General features: G+C 37.6%; 1 protein-coding gene across 13 annotated transcripts in view; it reads right to left on the reverse strand.

The window, feature by feature from the left end:
- The window catches only part of Abi1 (abl-interactor 1), a 100,169-nt gene that overhangs the window by 21,797 nt on the left and 63,511 nt on the right, over positions 1-14,861 (reverse strand). For 6 of the 13 annotated variants that reach the window (NM_001331045.1, NM_001331043.1, NM_001331044.1 and 3 more), the window contains 3 exons: positions 9,214-9,390; positions 1,345-1,359; positions 532-632 (listed from right to left, as the gene is read on the reverse strand). In NM_001331045.1, the coding sequence (NP_001317974.1) occupies positions 532-632; positions 1,345-1,359; positions 9,214-9,390 (293 nt within the window). The remainder of the gene's footprint in view (positions 1-531; positions 633-1,344; positions 1,360-9,213; positions 9,391-14,861) is intronic. The other 7 variants (NM_001077193.3, NM_001077192.3, NM_007380.4 and 4 more) reach the window with 2 other exon arrangements.

Here is a 14,861-nt window from a genome sequence, read left to right on the forward strand (position 1 = left end):
CCTGCATGCCAGAAGAGGGCATAGGATCCCATTAGATAGTTGTGAGCCACCATGTGGTTGCTGGGAATTGAACTCAGGACCTCTTAACTGCTGAGCCATCTCTCCAGCCCACTACATTTTTATGTGTACAAACAGAAAAAGGATACGCATTTATACATATCTAAAAGATCATTAATTCCTGGCATGATGGCAGCCATAATTTCAAAGCTAAGGAGGGGAAACAGGCAACTCTGGCACTTAATATCCACCCACTCTAGCTTCATGGGTGAGCTTCAGGCCAAAAAAACAACCAACCTGTCTTAAAGGAGGTGGATAGCTTTCCTGAGGGTGAAACTGCCTCACATGCAAGACACACAGACACACAGACACACAGACACACAGACACACAGACAGACACACACACACACACACACACACACACACACACACTAACTAAATGAATTTAAAGGGTAGTTCCACAAGAGATAATTCAAAAAACAAAACATGCACTCAGTCTCAGAAACTCTTTGTAGAAAAGAGCTGAATTTGTACCCCAAAGTCCCTCGGCCCGACACGGGAGGGCTTGGTGGTTTCTGCGTGGGAGGGTTTGTTCTCGACAATGTGCCAGTTCTTGCAGGCTGGTTATTTCCGTGCTAAAATGTGAAAAGAAAAATTTTATTTCTGTATCAACGTGTTCTCTTGATGTTTTAACATGATGTCTTTTTCTTAATATCAGAATGTGAAGTAAGGATTCCCAGACAGGTCGACTAGAGTTTGGTATTAAGTTTTAAAAGTTCAAAAGCCACATATGCTCAGTTCTTCCCATCATATTTTGTGCTATTCATATCAATTTACACAAAATACAAGTGAGACTAGTAAATTTTATATCTTATTGTTAGACATGTTCATGGATATCAAACTTATTCAAGAATCAGAATTAAAATGTTTGAATAAACATTTATATATGCATTATGTGTGCATAAAAGCAAACCATAAATCTGTCAATCTGCTAAAATACTCAATGCAACTATAATCTTTATCCTAATAATTCAACAACAAAATTGCATGTCACATCTGGGAAACCTAACTGTAAGTCAATGGAAGCAAAGCAACTGTAAAACACATGAGCAAAAGCAGTACCTGTTAGAACGATTAATGTTCCTAAAGTGCAAACGTCAATATATCTAGGATATATTAACACAGCCAAGCTAAATGCTGCTGATGTGATCTAAGTTTAAGCATATTTAATCTATATAAATCCTACAGAGAAAAGCAGACAGACAAGTTTTCACATTTTAGTGACTCTGCAGCCTCTGTCAACATAGAGGAAGTACTGTGGATCAAACGATAAGTAATGTCTCTTACCTTGGCTTTTAGCCACTTTATGTTGGCAAAAACAAAAAAGAGGGGGGAAAAGTAGAAATTAATTCTAGGTAAGTTGTATCTCACAGGACAGGTTGACATTTATATTACTGAACTTATGTTAAGTTTTTATCCAGCTCTATTTCAAATGCATTTTAAAAGTTATCTAGAGGAACTAAGGAAATAAATGGTTGTATGTTACATTATTTTTCCTAGGAATTGAACTCGGGGCTGCACATGTTGGTCAAGAATTCTACCAGAGAGCTACAACCAGCCACTAAGTTTCCCAGACTGGCCTTGAGCTGACTTGTGACCCAGACAAGGTCTTGAGTTTATGACTGCTTCTCTTGCCTCAGCCATGGAACTGGGATTGCTGGCTTTTGTAACCAGGTCTAACTAACATGTACTTCTAAAAGGAAGTTAATTCATAAAAAAAATTACCAATTAACTAAGCCAATCTCAAAATTTCTTAAGTCAGCATTTAACCCATGAATCTATCCAACTAAATTAGAGATGATGCAGAGTTGGAAAGGTGACTCCAAGTATGTAATGGCTTTTGCAGATGATAGCATCCAGCACCCATGTCAGGCATCTCATGACCACCTGTAACTTCAGTTACAAAAGATCAAATGCCCCTTTCTGGCCTTTACAGACACTGCACTCACATGCACATCCCTTCACATACACACATATACATAATTAAAAATAAAAACAAAATCTTTTAATTTGACTTAAACTACAATAATGCAGAATGTGTAGAGCTATTTTTAATATAGCAGTATATAAGATCTAAGACTTTGTTAAATAATGAATGCCCAAGTCTGGGATATTCATTACTCTAATGGTAGTATAATACTTTAAAAATATAAGCCTTAAATTCTAAAATTTGAAACTCCAGTTTAAGGCTAAGTGCAGATAACTGGAAAGTAACTTAATATGTGGAAGTCTCTAAATTAAATCTTTAATACCACAAAGAATAAAGCAGATAAATAATAAACATATAGTTAGACATCACAAGTTGAGCTGGAAAGATGGCTCAGTGATTAAAAACACATACTGCTCTTGAAGAGAGCTTGAGATGTGGAATCTTTAATTCCAGCTCTCGGGAGGCAGAGACAGGCATTTCTCTGCATTTAAGGCCAGCCTAGTCTATGTAGTGTTTCAAGCCAGAGAGAACTACAGAGTAAGACTGTCTCAAAAAAATAAAAATAAAAATTCACAAGTTGCTTTCAAGTTCAGGAAAGGATTCAGCCTTGCACCTCTGTGTTTAAAAATGAAACCCAAAGTCCTGGGAATGTAGCTCAGCCTGCCGACCTCTGTACAATGTGCATCAATATAGGGTTCATTCTCAGCATCCCATAACCCAACTATGGCGGTATACTCCTGAAAACCCAGAATTTGGGAGGTGGGAGCAATGATCAGGTATACACAGCAAGTTCAAGGCCAGTTTTGGGCCCATACAACCCTATCTCAAAAACAAAATTATGGGTGCTGTGTTATAAATAAAATAATATATATATACATATACATATATATATACACATATACATATATATACATATACATATATATATATGTGTGTGTATATATATATATAAAGTGGACAAAGAATAAAAATAAAATAAAAATAAAATAGCCTTTAAAAAAACAAAAATACAGAAAAGAAATCATCTACTCATAGGTTGGCAAAATTCTAACTAAAGAATGAATAAAAAAATCTAAAAACTCTCATTTCTAGACTACTGACGTCTTCAACAAGCCTATACTTCTAGGAAGGTATATGTTGCTTTGTTTTTATTGAGCAGTTCAGTGAAAACTATAAATAAAAGCTACTTTGATCTTAAAGGCTACTTCTGTGAGAGATGACCAGCTAACACAATTAAAATAATGTGCAGAACCTATGGTGCCAATCCTTTACACCAGGCCATTAAGAAAAAATTCCCGATTCGATAGTTTGTCCATAAAGTTTGGAGATTTCAATTTCTATCAGTAACATCTGCTGTCCTCACAACTTATCTAACATTTTTCTGATGACCCCAATGGCAACATTAAATAAAACCTTATGGAAAAATTCAGATATCTTCTCATTTATACAACTGTGCTACAACTTTGGTATTTGTTTGTTTAAAATGGTATTTCTCGCTGCCACCTAAGAATACTGTCTAGAACGCTACCTAATCACCACATTGTACACCTAGATGTGAAGTATTACACTTAACTAATATTAAATCCTTGATAAGACATACTAGTGTACTGTGTGACCTATGTATATGATGACTATATATGAACTTTATACATGTACATACAGCATGTTCATAATAATATAACATTTTAATTGTGCAATAAAGTGTTCTATCTAAGTACACTTTCACATCTCCATTTCTTTCAACTGAAAGAAGACAAAAATAAGGGGAAACCCTCAGCATTTGTATGTAATCTGTTCCCAAATTAAAGAACAATAAAACTAAATGGGAAATGAGTTTAGCTGAGCCCTGCAACTATACAACTTCCTAACATTCACCCTTTATTCAAGCTCAGCCTCCTCTACTAAATAGTTTATGTATGTGACTGTGCTCCAAATAAGGAGTGTCATAAAATTAATCTCTGCCTCTTGAAACTCAAAAAAATGTTAACAGTTAGCAACTGACAATATTTACATGAAATATATTTTAATCCCAAACATAAACAAAATAAGATTTTAGTATTTTCTAAAATCTCTTTTCCTCTAAACATTTATACTTATGAATGAGAAATTTCACCATTTACCTGGAATACGGAGTTAAAAGCAACAGAATTTTCTTTGAGTTCACTCTATTTTTCTAGCAGTAAGCTTCAAAAGTCAATGAGGCCAGTTCTTTCTTTGAAGTAACTGATTAGTTCTCACTCATATACAATATTTATGTAAGGCTGTGCTACAGTTTACTCATATAATAAACAAATCTTTAAAATAGCAGTAGTAGTAGTTGTAGCAGCAGCAGTAGTATAGTAATAGTAATAATCAGAAGGGGTGGGCTAGAGAAACAGTCCCATGGTTAAGAGCTCTTGTTGTCCTTTCAGAGGCCCCAGAGTTCAGGTAGCGTAACCCACATACAAAATGTCACAACGATCATACAGAATAAGACTGCATCTCTAGCCTCTTTTGCTCTCCACAGGGACCAAACACATCTGATAAACATACACAAACATGGTACACATAAACTCACTACACACATACGCAGTACACACTTGAACATAGTACACAAAGGGTACACCAAACAAGTGGCACACAAACATGGTACAAACATTTGGCATACTCACATGGTCTACAGACACAGTATATATACAATTATACAGGCAAAACACTCAGATACAAAGATAAACATCTGAAAAAAATTAAGAACAATAATTGGGAGACCATTAAAGCTGAGACAGCCCTGGTGTTCTGGGTTCCTACAAAACAAACTAAAACTCAACTCCATAATTGACCAGAAACTAAAAATTAACCTTAGAGGCTTTTCCTTAATCTTCCGCATGACTTCCAAATAAATGCTAAATATATATAACAGACAATCCCCTTTAAGTTATAAACTAATTTAGATGTCTGTTCACTGTTACTATTACCAAAAACAACTCTAAATTTCTCCACTAAGTATTCAAGCCTTCCTTCCCTATGCTCACTGTGAAACACTGTGGCTGCGCATAAAAAAACATCATCTTTTGTTGTTCTTCATGTGCATATTCTGGTAGGTTCTGCATAGTGGGTTTCTTCTATCAGTATTTTATTCTGTTCCCCAGAATCTAACCAGACTTACTTTACACCATTTTTTAAAATTTCTATTAAAATATAGGTAGCACATACTATTCTGCATGAAATGTATTAAATTCATTTAAATGTGCATAATCTATTTAAAGGAAGTACAAGTATATCCTACACAAAAACCAAAATACTAAAACTTGTAAGTAAGATAGAATATTAATCTTAGGAGTACTAAAACCTTGGACATAAAATTTGTTATCTACAAGAATATTAATCTATTTTAATATTGTATTTAAAATTCTTTATAATGATAAAAATATCCAAACAGTGAAGTTAAATGACAAAAAACAACATGAGGAAACATCAGGTAAGTCCTGATCCTTAATACAGCACAAATTTAACAAGCTGTTAAGAAATCAAACTTCAGCCGGGCGTGGTGGCCCACGCCTTTAATCCCAGCACTCGGGAGGCAGAGGCAGGTGGATTTCTGAGTTCAAGGCCAGCCTGGTCTACAGAGTGAGTTCCAGGACCACCAGAGCTAACTTCATCTAGGAAGAGTTAAGATAGGGAGAAAATTTAATCAAAATACATTGCATGAAGAAAAATTTTAATGGAAAAGAGAAATTAAATTTTTAAATACAAATGTAAACCAAAGACCAAAAATATAGTAATTCCAGGCACTAGTAGGGTTTGCCTATATTGAAAATGCACATTATAAATAAATTTAATTTTCTGCCTCATAATTTCAGGCAGTGCATAATTTATCATTCATGAATGCCCAGATTTCTATGGTTTTTTTAAAAAAGCAGGAAGACTAGCTGGTTGGGTGTTTTGTTGAGTGTCAGTCTCCAGCCCAAGAGACCTGCAGCACACTGTGCAGAACAGGCTGCCCTTTAAGCTGTAGTCATTCTGTTCCTTCTGCCTCCTGGAACTAGTAGTATCTCTTCTGAGATAGGGTCTCTGTATATAACTCTGGCTAGGACAAAACTCACTCACTAGAACAGGCTAGCCTTGGATTCTGAGATGCACCTGCCACACCCAGCTCTGGTATTATTTCTTAATTCTTACATCTCTATAATCCTGTTGGAAAAAAAAAAGTAATATAAGAGAATGAAAGTTCTTATAGAACTTGTAAACTCCTCCCACCACAAGCCCCCAAAAAACAACCAGTAATAAGACCAAGAACAAAGCAATTGTGTATTATATATTTTGCAAACATACAGATACACTTTACACACATCAGCTTCATACTGGTTTCCTGGATGTCAGAGTAGCCTCAAATTCTCTATGTGAGCAAGGATGGTCTTGAGCTTGCAATTGCTCCTGCCTCACCATTTGAGTGTAAGAATTACAAAGTGATCAAATCCAGGGGCACGGTCATACTAAGCAAGCATTCTACCAACACATACCAGTTTGTAAAATATACCATTTTCACCAGCCACCCATTCTTTTAAATCTTGGTCAAAACACTTAAAAACAGTAACCAAAGCAATGTGAATATATTCCAGAAGTATACACTTAACAGTGATTAGTAAAAATTAGGGATGATATGTACCTACATGAACATTCTCAAAAAGAGAGGTGTGTGTGCTTGTGTGTGTTTTGAGTAATTAAAAAGAAAACTACCTAAGTTCTCATCCACGTACTTTCAACATCTAGTAGGTTGTGTTTATGCTTCCTACTTTATAAATTATATAGAGTTGCATTTTCTTATCAAACTTCCTTTTAGGATTTGCACCCAGGCCTTTAATCTTAGCACTTATGCAGGGGTACATAAAATAGATCAAATTTCGTACACTCCCAAACATGGTGTCTTAAAGCACACAACCATGAGTGAAGAGAAGAAATAACTCAGGATATTTGTTTTTGAGATAATGGTTAAAGTTTTGTGAGGAAGCAGTGTTAAGACAGAGCTTCACTAAGTAGTTCAAGCTGGCCTTAAACTTCTAATTTTGCCTCTATCGTGTTAGAATTTTCCCCCACATCTGGCTCAGAAATTTTTCTTTATTGAACTGCTAACATATTGTTTTGGTAGGAAGAAAATTAAGATGCAGCATGGAGGGGTGGGGGTGGGATTCATGAATTTCCACAAATAACAAATTAGATAAATACGTATCTCTACATGTTGTGCATATTTTTAAAATCTTCAAATAGGCAATAATACAGCTGTGATGGTTTGTATATCCTTAGACCAGGGAGTGGCACAATCTGAAGGTATGGCCTTGTTGGAATAGGTGTGACCTGGTTGGAATGGATGTGTCACTGTGGGTGTGGGTATAAGATCCTCACCCTAGTTGCCTGGAAGTCAGTCTTCCACTAGCCTTTGGATGAAGATGTAGAACTCTCAGCTCCTCCTGCGCCATGCCTGCCTGGATACTGCCATGCCCCCACCTTGATGAAAATGGACTGAACATCTGAACTTGTAAGCCAGCCCCAATTAAATGTTGTTTTTTATAAGACTTGCCTTGGTCATGGTGTCTGTTCACAGCAGTAAAACCCTAACTAAGACAACAACCTTACATATTACTATTCTGAAATATTTTAAAATAAAATAGAACTCAAGCTCTTAAACAACACTAGACATACCCTTGATAAAAGAAACAAGTAGTCTCTGCTATATTTGCCAAGTGTTTCAACTTCCTAGCACTGCCAAGCATGAAAGTGCATCCCAGAAATCATAGGAAGAGTACAGTATTTTAAGTTACTGTTCCTCTCTTGATGAGACGTCCCAGAATATTCAGAATGCAACACCTCTAGCAATACCGTAACCAGTCCTATCTACCAACTATAAAAAGTTTCCAGACTCTGGCTGACTTCATTTTTTAAAACAGGGTGATGGCCTGTTCTCTGAGAGGATTCAGATTTAATTCCCAGCACCTACATGGCAGCTGACAACTGCCCGTGACCCCAACTTCAGGGGATGAGACACCACTTCTGGCTTCCATAGACACCAGGCACCCAAGTAGTGCACAAACATGCAGGCAGGCAAAATACTCACACACATAAAATTAAAAATAATTCTTAAAACCTCAAAGACATTATGAAATATTTTGAATACAAACAAAATCAAACAGTCTTCTGGGAAAAAGATTACAACCATATTTCAAAGCTTAAGTTTATCCTGTGCAGGGCAGGTTAAGGAACTTAATGCTACTCCAGACGTTTGCAAAGACACATAAATATAAAAAACTACAAATTTCAAGAACACATAATTCTGCCAAGCTTGGGCAAAGGCAACAAATATTCTACAAATCCATAGGTTGTGGCAGATGTATGCAAAGCAGAATTCTATACAATTTTTCTATTTTTAAAAAATGTAAATTGTTACAATTTCATCCCCATAATACATAGGTACAAAAATATTTAGGAATTAAAGGCCAAATTATATACAATTTATTTTCTAAACCAATCATACCTATGGTTTAAATGGCTTATTTTACTAAATGGCTTTTTCAAGTTGTATTTTTATTTGTCTGGGTGTTTGTTGCTGTTGTTATTTCTGGTACAAGCAACAGGGCATTCTGTGTGGACAAGGAGATCAAGAGGAAGCTTTCAGAAGTCTACTTCTCCTTCCACCATTTAGGCTCTAAGACTAGAACTCAGGTCAAAGGGTTTAGTGGCAAGTGCCTTTTACCTGCTAAGCCATCTTGGCAGGCCAGCCTTTTAAGGTTTTTCGTTTTTCTGAATAATGCTTATTCCATGGATAAAATTCTGCTCCAAGCTTAGTTAAACATATAGCCATTAAATGAAAGTTCTAGAGGGGTGGAGAGAAGGCTCAACAGTTAAAAGCACTTGTTGCTCTTGCAGAGGACCCAGGTTCACTTCCCCACATCCACATAATGGCTCACAACTACCCATAACTCATTTCCAGAGGATCTAGAGGATGCAGTACCCTCTTCAGACCCCTAAGAGCACCAGACACACATTTAGTATGTGTACACACACACACACACACACACACACACACACACACACACACACACAGAGTCAAACATTCATACACTTGTATCTTTAAAATACATAAATATTCTATAAAAAGTATACTAGTTGCTAGATAAAGGGAATCTATCAAGTAAAAACTTCCTGCCACAATTTCTATTCAAAATAATTCACATTATGTAGTACAGAATGCTTACCTTAACTCCATGGCCCACATCATCCAGAACTGTATAGTCGATAGGTTTCCGAATATACCTGACAGGACGCTCCATATTTGCGGGTGCGATTATTTTGTGAGTTCTTGATGTATTCTTATTTGTTGTCAAAATACCAATCTCTCTTCGAGCCACTTTTTCTTTATGAATATCCACAGTCTATATTTTAAATTTAAATAGAGCAAGAAAATATTATTTGGTATAGAAGATAATGTATATGCTGTCCCTATGCATTGGACCATGGGACTGTATCTCATACCTACTTTCCAATGAATATGTATTAGGCAAATTAATTTCCTTAAGGCTCAAATCAGTTAATACTTAATAACTTTTCTAAAGCAACTGTTAGAGGGGAAAACCTGTTTCCTAGGGACCTAGAATGTGTGGAAGGAGAGGAGGCCTGCTTGGTTACTTTTACTTTATTAAAAGATACAAACAACAACAACAAAATCAGTGGTTACAGTGCAATGAGGTAAGTGCTGTGCTGACACACTCAGATTATTTAAACTACTATAAATGTGTGCAGTTCAAGCAGATTGAAAACATTTCACTTAGAATCTTTACAGATTGACAGGCTTGAAAAGAAAACCAAGAGGCAAATATGGAAATTACTGAAGGCAGAAAGAATTGCACATGGCGGACACCATTAAAGGGAAAAATTGTAAGCACAAAGTTTATAGTTATCAGCAAGCCTCTTACATATCTGTCTGTTCAGCTTGCCCAGTAAGAGCCTATGAAATTGTTTGTAAAATAAGGCATTTGGGGCTAGAGAGATGGTTCAGTGGTTAAGAACATTGGCTGCTCTTCCAGAGGACTGGAGTTCAATTCCCAAAATCCACATAACAGCTCCTAACTATCTGTAACTCAAGTTCCAGTGGATCTGACTCCCTCCCACAGACATACATGTAGGCACAATGACAAATAAGTATAAATAATTAAAAAAATAAAAACAATCTCTACCCACTCACCTTGGCACATGAACCCACACACTTACATACAAGAAATAAATATATAAATAAATAAATAACTGTGGTTACAGGGGAAAAAGAAAAGAAAAAAAAAACAAATCTTTAAAATAAAGTATTTGAGGAGGAAGGGCTGAGGATGAAACTCACTTGCTAGTATATAAGTACAAAGCCCTGAGTTCCACCTCAACAAATAGAAATACATTTAAAACTTGCATTTAGTTGTCAAAATTCAAATTCACCAACGGATAGCAGCCTAGGAAGGGCTCAGTGGTTGCCAGCATACAGGAAGCCCAGGGTTTGATTCCTAACTAGAAGCAGAATCTTTGTTTTGTTTTTCATTTGAGACAGTGTCTCACTATGTAACCTGCTGACCTTGCTATGCAGACCATGCTGGCCTCAAAATTCACAATGATTCACCTGCTTCTACCCTGCCTGAGTGCTGGGATTAAAGGCATGTACCAGGCTGGCTGACCCACAACTCATTATCTTCATATAATATATAACTGCTCAAGAGTTTAAAACTTTTTCTTTTAATGAGGAAGCAATGACAAATTTATACCAAGTGGCATGGCCATTGATTATGTATAATCATCAGTATTAGGTATAAGATAGTGTAAATACCAAGAAACAAAGGTAAGGAAGGGTCATCGCCCATTCTAAAAGATCTAGCTCCCTAAAGTGGGAGTCTTCCTTCCTGGAATGTGTCTAGCTTTGTGTGAAAGCATGCCCTCTTTGTGGCACCTTAATGCAACCAGACTCAGTTACCTGAACAAATACTGAATGCTGGGTTTTAGGGGGTTTTGTTTTTTTTGGGGGGGTTGTTTTGTTTTGTTTTTCTTTTCTTTTTGAGATGGGGTTTTTCTATGTAGTTTTGCTGTCCTTAAAAACGATCACGCTGGTCTCAAACTCACAGAAATCCACCTACCTGCCTTTGTCTCAAAGTGCTGGGAGTAAAGAAGAGCGAGTGCCGCCACACTCTGCCCAGTGCACTGGCTCTTGTAGTTGCTCAGTGATTGTCTTTGGCCTAGAGTCTCACTCTTATCTTTCAACAGAACCCAAGAACCAGTGTTAAATTAACCTTGCAAAGGGAAAAGCTCTGATCCTTCAAATTTGGAGTCAGGGTAAGAATGAAACACACCAGCAAAGAAGAGATTCTGGGATGGAAGAAGCTGATTAAAAGGAACTAAAAAGAACTCATGAGAACTGCAAATAAGCCTCTAATTTATTATTTATTAAAATTAAGACAGTGTCAAGATGGGTACTTGTGAGCCTCAATAACTCCCTAGAGATTTTCAACTTGCTACCAGATGGAAGCTTCAACAGGTCTGCCCATGAACAGCTGAAATTAAGATTTAACTGGTGGAAGATGAGCACGTAAAGTTCTAAACATTTTCAAATATTTACTAGACACGTGTACACTGAATGTAAAAGAAGCAAATTTTGTACCTACTATGGTTAGAACAAAGCAAATCTTTGGCTAAGTTGTTTTGAAGGTGACAGGGTAAGGTAAATAATGCTTGTTAAGGAACAGTGACAACTGGGCTGGAGAGATGGCTCGGTAGACAAGCTTGCAGAGGGCCTAAGATCCACATTCCTAGCACTCACTGCTTATAACTAACTACCTATAACTCCAGTTCTGGTGGGATCTGGTGCCTTCTTCTGGCCTTTAATGGACACTAGGCATATATGTGGTGTGCATAAATACATGCAGACAAAACAATAATATACATACTTAAAAAAAAAAAAGGTGGGGAGACGGTCAGTGAGAAAGCTCAGCAATTAAGAGCACTGGCTGCTATTCTAGAGGACTCAGGTTCAATTCCCAGCACCCACATGGCAGTTCACAACTGTCTGGAATTCCAGTCCCAGGGGACTGAATACTATCTTCTGGCCTCTTCATACCTCAGGAGGCATGCTCTAGGTACACAGACATACATGCAGGCAAAACAGCTATACGCACAATAATTGGTAGAAAGAAAGAAAGAAAGAAAGAAAGAAAGAAAGAAAGAAAGGAAGGAAGGAAGGAAGGAAGGAAGGAAGGAAGGAAGGAAGGAAGGAAGGAGCAGCAATACTATGCTGGTTCTCAGATCCTCCCAGTCTACTTTCTTAACAATCAGTCCTTTGGAGATGAGATAAGGCACATCAAGCATGTTTTTACAGAAGGCTATCCTGTGAGAGGTTCCACTGGAAGAAATGTCCTTGACAAAACCCCTCTGCATATTGACTTTTATTGCTACAGGCAGGTATCAAAATGCTGATGAACATAACCGGAACCTATGAAACTAGATTCCAGTTATCTAGAAAGCTCTTAATGTTAGCTCTAATTCTACTAAACAATCTAAAATTTTCCTGTTCTGTCTTTTAAAGGAGGGGTATTATACTACAACCCACACTGACCAACTCAAACTTAGAGCAACCCTTCTTCCATGCCTCTTAACTTATGGGATTACAAGCACTAGCCACCAAGCCTGGCTTTACTGAGAATTCAGAGATGCTAACTTGTCAAGGGAACAATAGGCCACATTAAGTAGACTTCTAAAAACATGGACTACTAGACAGATCGAGCCCTAGTCAATGAAAAGGGGGCAAAACCTTAGTCCCTCTGCCAAAATGTAGTAGACTATCCCTGTTGACTTGGATCTTCTCACAATACAAAGAACAGTTTCCATTAATCAGCATGAAGCTACCACACCACTCAAAACAGAAAGTAAATGTTTCCTATAAACAGGTACAAAACTCTTGTCTCCCAATATTGCCCTCACCCCAATTATTCTGCCACTCTCTATAACTCCCAATCAGCCTTATTAAAGAGAAAATTAGAGATGTTACTTCAAACATTATGTAAATTATTTTAGGGGCCAGTTTGAAACTGCATAGCACTACTGGAAGTAAAAAAGCAACTCCTTCAGAGGGATAAGATCCCTGGTTTTTGAGTGGAGTTCTCAGTAGGGAAAGGAAGCTAATGAGCTTTCTTTTTTGATAAATAGATCCTCTAGAAGCCATTTAACGTACTGCCACTGTGGTCTTCACTGCTAAGTACACACAACTGTTGTCTATATTATACATTCCTATATTGTGAGCATTTATAAACTCTAGGGGAGACTGTGGCCAGTTAAGAAAGCCCATGTAGAAATGGGCTAGAGGCTTTAAGGTTTCACATGATTACAACCCCTTTGAATACAAGTTTCTCTGCACACATATCATATCACTCAGCAATTCTTCTGGCAAGAGCAACCTCTACCTAAGCAGCTTCTAATTTGGATTCATATAGCTCCCTGATATTAATACTGACAAATACTAAATATTCCTATGTTGAAAAGATCTCCAGATGGTAGTGGCACACCCAGCTCTCCTGAGACAGAGGCAGGTGGATCTCTATGCTAGGAACTGAACTCAGGACCTCTGGAAGAGCAGCCAATGCTTTTAACCACTGAGCTATCCCTCCAGCCCCTTGATTTTATTCCTAACACAGAGGCTACCATACCGTAACCTCTTCCCAGAACTGTTGTGTCTTGTAAAGAGTCATTTTACATGCATGCATCATATTGGCTCCATAGAACTTGGGATGTCCTTTTTCTAGTTTTAGTAGTCTTCATTCTTTTTTTTTTTTTTTTAAAGATTTATTTATTATTTATTATATGTAAGTACACTGTAGCTGTCCTCAGACACACCAGAAGAGGGCATCAGATCTCATTACGGATGGTTGTGAGCCACCATGTGGCTGCTGGGATTTGAACTCCGGACCTTTGGAAGAGCAGTCGGGTGCTCTTACCCACTGAGCCATCTCACCAGCCCAGTCTTCATTCTTGATGACTCTTTTGCAGAGACTGGTATTGGCTATTCCAACAGAACCACCTGATCAACCACAGATGTTAGCTAAAGTACTGATTCCCTTTTACATTCTCCACCCACAAGCATCTAATATTGCTTAATGCTGGAGCAGTTCTCTCAAAGAGCAATACTCGAAAATCTCTCACAGACATCAGACACTTTGCTCAAAAGTCTGCAAGCTTTTCTGAGTTACCTTTTCTTCTCTCTGACTCTGTTTTAAGTGTGCTTTCCCTAACACCAAGGGCTTCCCTATGGTTTCTCTAAAGGCCCTGCAAAGCTGTGTAGCTCCCGCCCCCCCACCCCACCCCCACCCCCACCACCACATGGCTGACCTCTACGCCAACTCTTGCTACTTGTCCCCGCCACGCTCTCCCCTCTACCCCCCTACCCCCCCCCCCCGCCCCTTGCTCTGGGCAGCTTCCGAGATTTACAACCTGCTTGCCCTAGGAATTTTTCCTTTAAACTCTAATAAAAGTGTCCTCAAGCTTACCCCATAGACAACTCAAAAAATTGAAAGGGCTGAGGTTTCACATTATATAGCTTGGTTGGCACAGTGCTTGCCTAGCATGTACATTAAAGGAGGTAAACATGAGAAGTTCTCATTGGCTATATAAGGAATGAGACCAGCCTGGGCTGTATGACACCCAGTCTAAACAAACAAAACAAAACAAAATCTAAGTCCTTAACCCATAACTGAGCAACAAAGGAGACATAAAGAGATCTCTGTAAGTTTAATTAAAATGTCCTTTTTCCTCATGCACTTAACCATTCCAGACAATAGATAGATCTTAAGTACCGAAATGCAATACACTCATTTTTAGACAATGAAAA

Source organism: Mus musculus, chromosome 2 (genome assembly GCF_000001635.26).
Source record: "Mus musculus strain C57BL/6J chromosome 2, GRCm38.p6 C57BL/6J".
NCBI lineage: Eukaryota > Metazoa > Chordata > Mammalia > Rodentia > Muridae > Mus > Mus musculus.